The 7,497-nt window shown below is 57.7% G+C and overlaps 1 protein-coding gene across 1 annotated transcript in view; it reads right to left on the reverse strand.

Annotated features, from left to right (window-relative positions):
- LOC113202317 (uncharacterized) overlaps positions 1-7,497 on the reverse strand; it is a 40,806-nt gene that overhangs the window by 25,592 nt on the left and 7,717 nt on the right. Inside the window, exon 2 of the mRNA XM_026416482.2 lies at positions 2,507-2,654. Within this exon, the coding sequence (XP_026272267.1) occupies positions 2,507-2,654 (148 nt within the window). The remainder of the gene's footprint in view (positions 1-2,506; positions 2,655-7,497) is intronic.

The raw sequence follows: 7,497 nt of genomic DNA on the forward strand, positions 1-7,497 counted from the left end.
GGACTGCGGCGGGGCGGCGTGCTTCTGATTGCGGCGACGTCTCTTCTGCGAACCACAAGCCCGGCCCGGGGGAGGAACAAGGGCCCACCCCGCCGGCCCGGGGTGGACTCTGTTTTATGCCACTTCCCCCCTCCGGCGGCGGCGGGGCGGGTACGCGGGACGCAGGGCCCGGCCCGAGACCCGGCGCACGCTTCACAAGAAATGCCTGGGAGAAGGTCAGGAGAGTGGAACGGAGGCAGCAAGGGACTGGCAAAGAGGGTGCTTGCTGCTGGGGCGGATCCCGGCAGGCACGACACAGGTACTGTAGCAGTCTTACAAAAATATTTTTATGTCCGAAAAGTTCCGTAACAACACTACATGACGTATATTATTACGCTCTCCCGAAACATTAGCTTTATCTATTCGTTTGAAGATTGAATTCCTAATGATTCCTAAGTAACTGTTCTGCACGGTAAAAATCGGGGTAAAAACGACATCCAGGTTTTCAAACAGTTTTGGTTGCATGGTTTTTCCCTCCCCCTCCCCCATCTTGGTATCAGGGTGGAACGTTTTCCTGAAGGAGGCACAAGCTCAGTCCGTTTGACGAGCGTTCGATACGTCTGGACGTCTCGTCCGTTATTCCCGAGGACGGTCCTCTCGACGCCACCTGCCGTGCCGTACCGGACCGGGTGATTTAGAGAAGACGCAGGTGGGGGCGGGTTTGCCTACTCGCTCTGCCCATAAGGCGCCATGGCCCCTTAGGTATAGGCAAACCCGCTCGCACCTGCGTCTTCTCTGAATCACCCGGTACGTGACTTGTCGGCGGATAGCGAGGCCATTGGCGAAGGGGCTTCCTCTGCGGCCGAGGAACAAAGTGCTCAGGAAGAAAAACGTACGATGACTGTAATATCGCGGTCTTGGACATGACTGTGCCGGCCAGCCAACGGCGCATAACGCCAACGCCTCATTTAAAATACCTCCTGATCCCACTACTACACGCGCCGACCACGCCGACCGACGGGCTGCGATAATCTGTCTGGATTTGTTGGCTCAGCAGCCTAGTCGAGGGGTTTGGGGATAGATGGCCTCCCCCCCCCCTTTTCCTCCCCGCAGCCCTGCTGCGCAGCCTCGATGTCTTGCCTTGCCGACAAACAAGCAGAGCCAGTCCTAAACCAACGGACATCCCCCTCTCCCCGCCCCTCTCCCGCTCGCTCTTGGCCGGGGAAGACGTTCGCGAAACATCTTTACAGAAGGTGAGTGGGGGCGGGAGGCACCGGGGGGCTGATCCGGTCGGTGCTCATAATGTAGGACAGCGCCACCCCCGCGTCCGGCGGCCGTCCGTTCGTCCGTCCGGGCGCGGCGCGGGGATACACAGAGTTTATATCGAGAAATAACATCGGCCGGAAATATGTCCTGATGTTATTGGGCCTACTGCTGATGTAGGCCGTCAGGGAGCCACCCGCAGGCGGGACAACAAGGCAGCCTCGCGCTCGGCTCGGCCGCCCGGTGGCGCGTTGGCGGCGATTCCCACGTCATATGCATGGGTACCGTACCGAAGTGAAAAATAAAAAATAACTAAAAACAAATAACATAATATATGAACAGAGTAGAGCTTGCTCTGCCATTGCTCTAGTAGAAAACGTTAACATGTTTTTTGTTTGTTATTTTTCATAAATTTACAATGTACACCAACCGACAGAGATGGACGGACGGATGAAAGGTCTAATACATAAGCTCGCTGATATGAGTTTTTTTTTCAAAGCAAAAGAGAGGGCTGAAACCTCGACTGAAACGCATTTTATGATGTACTGTACAGTATCGATTTTTAAAAATTTCCTCCAACAAACAATAATTTGACGCTCCTGATTGGCCAGAACGCAAGGGTGTGGACAGTGGACACTCGGATCAGACTCAGCTCTTTCAAACGAAAGAAGACTTGTTTGGTTACCGCCGCGCCCGAGAAGGAATGCACCATGGGGGCGCGGGAGCGCCTGTCAGAGCTAGGGTAGGCAAGCCCTCGCACCGCCTCGCGCGGCCGCGTCGTGCCGGCCTACCTCCCGGGCGGCCCTCGGAGAGTATACCTTCCGCACAGCATCCGCTCGGGAAGCGCGAAGCGCGGCGCCCGTCGGGCTGCCTATCTCTGCCGGGCGGGTTATAGCAGGGAGGAGGAGGCGCGTGTGTGAGGGGAGGAAGGGTAAGGGGTGGTTAGTTGCCAGGCGGCCGGGCGCATACTCAGTGCACGTAATGAACGCGCTCAAACGATAATTCAGTCGCCGGGGCTCTACTATAGCTCCGCGCCGCTCGCTGCGAGCCAGTTTTTTTTTTCGCCCCCTCTGTGAGCGCGCTCACCGCCGCACTCTGCCGCACAAAAAGGAGCAGGCGGTAACGAGCGAGCGCTGCATGGCGAGCGCGGCCAGCGCTCACATACGAGCAGCCAGCCGCGCGGGCGAGGCGCGGCGACGTGTCGGGCCGGGCCCCAGGAGGCCGCCGCCGCCGAGGTGTGGAGCCAGTCGACCCGCTCACTCACCTCCTTGATGAGGTGCGCCAGGCGGTCCAGCCGGTCGCCGTCCTGCGAGCCCCTCTTGGTGGGGAGGTAGCGCGCGGCCACGGGCGAGGTCAGGGCGGCCAGGCCGAGCAGGCACGCCATCAGGGTCGCGAGGGCGGCAACGTTTGTCCTGCGGGCAGAGAAGGCAAGGGCAAGGGCCGTCACGACAGTGCGCTCTCTTCACTCGCGTAGACAATTATTTTAGGTGGGACCGTACTACACCATCACAGGAAAAAAAAGGAATTTAACCCCCTCAGCTTGGAATGATCAGAGGGGATTTAATTCTTCTTGCGCTTCGGGTAGATTTACTGTGCAAAAAATGAAGTCTGAATTCCTCTCTTTGTTTTACTCTCGACAAATTACAAAAGCAGGTACAGGTAACTCTCGTTGAATTTCTAACACACAGGCAGGCAGTCATACGGACGGACGGACAGACAGGCGTATGAACTCGCAGACAGACAGCGAGTGCCGCACTGCGGATAGCGAGGCAACAGCAGAGGGTGCGCCGCCAAAACGCTAGCTGCGTTATGGAAATTTTCGTATCACGCGCAGGGGAGGGAACATCGTCAGAATATTACGGTTATGGCTCGCGGCGCGATTTCTTAAAATGCGAAGAGGGTTGTGAGGTGAGAGAGGGGGGTGGGTGGGCGGGGGTAGTAGGGCATGAGGGGTATAAGAAGGGCTAGGCAGAGAGGCAGGCCCCCTCGGCACCTGGGCGCTTCGGTTGCCACCCCGCCTCATCCTCCACTCCCGGTGGGCTACAATGACATCCTCGAGGAGTAAGTCCCACCACGCTCTCGTTCCTTCCCAGCTCACTGTTTTTCATTCTTAACTTCCCCCCCCCCCCCCTCCCCCCTTTGGGCTCGAGAGGGGGGCTCATTGCCGCACAGTCCGGCCAGAGAATAATACTTTAGCGCCGCGTCGGACTCATCCGGCGCGACCGCCGCGCCCCCCTCACCCTCACCACCCCGCCCGCGTCCTCGCACCCGCTCTCATTTACTCCGTTGCGAAAATACTGTAGCGCGACACAATGCTTCCCCTCCCACCCCCTCCCTCCCCGGCTAACGCCAGCCCGGGGGAGGTGTTCCCTTTATCCTCGCTTGTTGGCCCCTCGGGTCTGAGCCGGGCCGGGCCGGGCCCCTCCGGACTCCCCCGGGACTGGCGCCAGAAGAAGAGGCCGAGCAGAGGCTACATTCTTCGCCCCCGCGCCCTGCGCCCTGCGCCCCGCACCCTCTGTGTGTCTGCCTGTCCCCACGTAGCGACCTGCAGAAGAGAGAGCCTGTGTGGCGCTCTCAGACAAAAGGCCGGGGGGAAGAGGGGATGAAGAGGTGAAATAAAAAAAGGAAACCACGAACCACTTGAGATTCGTCTGCTGCCGCTAGCGGTTCAGGTCGCACCAGGGAAAGAACTGGATCCCCGCCGGCTGTGCGGCGAGCGTCCCCGGGACACTCGCAGTGGGATAGGGTTGAGGTCAAACAAAGTTGTTGTCAGCACACCCCTCGCCCCTTTCCCTCCCCCTCTCTTCGGCCCGGCCGCCGAGAGATTCGAGTCATTCGAGTCTTCCTTGAGTTTTTCTCCTCTCGCGTGCCTCGCGTGCACACTACCACCCCGGAAGGGGGCCGCGCGCCCGATCCCTCGGCCGAGGGTTGAGTTACGCGGCACCGGGAAGGGGCGCCACCCGAGCGGTAAAACGCGTGTCGTTAGCGGCAATCAGCCGTCATCAGTAACCCGGCCCGGCCCGAGGCCCGGCCCGGCACGGACCCGCGTCCATAAACCAGCCGCTGGAGCTGATCAGCGCTGCAGCCCTATTGGCGGGTGATGAGATGGTTCGGGTGACCACATCCCGCCCCCATCCCTGGCGTTACTGTGAAATAATGAGTCAAACTTTGTTGTGTACACCCCCTCAAAAGTTTGCAATGGCGGGGGGTAGGGTACTGAGATTGATTTGGAAAACGGAAGTCAGCAGAATAGCGAGAGGATGCAGACCAAACAATCAACCAACTCAACAGGAAAGATACGAGGGAGAGAGACATCCGTATGAGAAATGTGACAAATGGCGTTGCGTTTCCTGAGATGCCCCATTATTCGCCCCCGCCCCTTCAGAATTTCCCTTTGTCACGTCGTTAAAAGTTCATCTACACAGATAAAACCTTACAAGGCAAAGCAAATGCTTTGCAGCAACAAAGGAAAAAACAAAACATGATCGCCAGGGTCCTGCTTTGTTTGAGGACGGCGATACGCCACTCCACCACCCCGCCCCAGCGCAACACTCTCCTTGTTCCACCTGTCGAGAACGCTCCTCGCATATGATGGCTTATGCCCGCCGCGACCTCCGGCGAGATCGCACGCACATATCAGATACGACTGACTGACTGACACTTCACCTCACGCCAACCCACGACGACCTTACAGCCTTACGCACACTTCTAGCCCCCCGCAAATCGTTGACGTCCCGCACCACCCTACACGCCAGGCCGGCTGCTGGGCCAAGCCAGCAGCTTTCCAGCAGCTTCCAACCCCTCCCAGATGTACGCCTCCTCTCCAGGCCACTCTAGCACGGGCCGACCTGGATGGAGAGGTTGACAAGCGGACACCTCAGCCTCGGCAGCCGCGCCTCACCTCCAGCCGCGGCTCGACGCGCCCGCGAGACGACATCACTTCAAAGGAGTCGAGATACCGTCTTGAGGCGAGGGCACGGATCGAGAGGCTGTCCCGCGCCGTCCCTCACTCTTCTCATAACCACCACCGTCAAAGTAAATCGAGTCGCGAGAAGCGGCTGCCAATACATCGCACACTGCACCACCACAGCAGGGAAGGCGGTATACGACACCAGCGGCACCATACAAACCAATCAAAAGGCGGAATTTTTATCTTCTCCTTTTCCTTGACCCTGGACGCTCTCTAACACACACACACACGTGTATATACTGTATAAACCCCGTCGCTTTAGCGCTCTCCCGCACATCCACCTTCCAGAGCCTCTCCCCTCCTTCAAAAAGTGGCAATGTAACGAAGTTGTTTATTACATCCGCTCTTCATTTTATTATTTTTACTTTTTTCGCTCGACATTTCGGTATGACGCCTACAAGCGCCCACGAGCCACGCCCCCCACCCGGCTCTCTCCTCTTACCCTCATGAAACTTCGCAAGGGCCAACGCTACAGAGAGAGAGAGAAAGGGGGGGGGGGGTATAGAAAAGGGGGGGGGGGTAGAGAGACCAGAGTGAAAGGAACGAAAGGAAGGGTAATAGGGTGCAAAGGGGGAAGGTAGTGGTGGTGGGGAGGTAGCAAGATGCAAGAAGGATTGAGGGAAAGAGGTTACGCTCCCCGAGTGGTTTTGCACTACGATTACCACTTGCTTTCCCTCGCCCCTCCCTCACCTCAGCCACCCTATCCACCTGTCTGTCTGTCTGTCCGTCGTCTCTCCGTCAGTCCGGGCAGACGGGGCAGACCTGTGGCCTGCGGCCGCAGCGGCGCTCTCACAGCAGTCAGAGCAGCAGAGTGGGCCCGCGAGACCGGCGTTGGCGGTCATTTGAAGGCGGAAAGCGGCGGAAAGAGCAGCGCCTCGCCTTATTTTTGAAAAGGAAGCAGTGGAGAGGCGGCACCCGCCCCCGCCCCGCCCCCGCGACATGGGAATAATCAGCACGGACAGCGGGGATGAGCAGCGCCGCCTGAGCATTGCAAATTGAACGTGACAGCAAAAGTTATTCCCGAATCTCTCCCGAGTCAGCTCTTCCCTGTGTAAACGGCGGCGGAAACGTTTTCTCTTCCGCGGCGCCCATTCCTCGTCACCAATCGCATTCGGCAGCACCCGCGACTATGAGGAGGTTGCCCGATAAGAGGAACAAGAAGAAGGTAGCACTGAGGAGGTGGCGTGGCGTAGTGCCGTCCCTAAACAAGGTAGAAGATGAGCGACAGTCTAGCAGAAGGTTAGGATGCGTGTTGTTAGATTTCAAACAGTGTAGAACGGGCCTATGGATCTAGCACCTTGGTACCACCTATACCAAAGTTTATTACCACAGTTGAGTCATTATCATTGAGTTAAAATTGTATGTACCAATGTAATATGTCCGTACACTAACCTAAACAACGACACCGGGACGGTTTAGAAGATTGTATAAACTTACTTTTCCGAAGCCAAACTTTGCAGAAGCACTTTTTGACACTATGTTGCTACGCCGGTCTAGTATGGACCCAACTTTTCTTTACAAATTCTACAAAACTTGATTTATGATCACACATCCACTCGCGATAAAAAACACAGTATGGTCGCCGGCGTCACCGGCGTTCTGCTTTGATTAGGGACGGCGCTACGCCACGCCACCTCCTCCTCAGTGTGCTACCTTCTTTTTGTTCCTCTTATTGGGCAACTTCCTCATCCACCGCAAAGGGAGCAGGCTGACGTGTAAATCCGACTCGTGGGCTTTGGCTTGTTGTACGCTCCCTTTCCGTCCCATACAAACTCGGCGTTGTCACTCCCCAAATGCGAGGAGAGGAGCTTTGAGCTCGTGAGGAGAGGCTCGCCGCAATGCAGCGGAAAAAGCGAGCGTCATGTAAGGAGTAATTGGGCACGTGTGCTGCTATACATCCCCCCCCCCACAAACCCCACCCCGCACCTGCCGTCAGAGGCAGCAGTGCCAGACTAGACGACACAAAAATGCTCTCGGAACAGAAACGAGCGCTCCAAATTATGTCCCCGTAGCGGAGGACAGCACACGGCAGGGCGGGGCTAGTGAGGGACGGCGCCCACGCACGCCTCCGCCCTCGCGTCACGAGAGCGTGCATTGCCGCCGTCAGCGACGGCAACAACGTGCGCCTGCAGGGCGGCCCACCCGCAGCCGACGCCGCGCACGAGCTGTTTTCCCTGTACTACTACTTCAGTCGTCACGGCGGACAATAATACGTTGGGGCGACTAGTACTGCATGCACTTCTCCCATTTCCGTGTCATCCATAAGGCAGGCGGCGGCGGGTCGG

Source organism: Frankliniella occidentalis, unplaced genomic scaffold (genome assembly GCF_000697945.3).
Source record: "Frankliniella occidentalis isolate FOCC.00 unplaced genomic scaffold, Focc_3.1 Scaffold84, whole genome shotgun sequence".
Classification (NCBI taxonomy): Eukaryota; Metazoa; Arthropoda; class Insecta; order Thysanoptera; family Thripidae; genus Frankliniella; species Frankliniella occidentalis.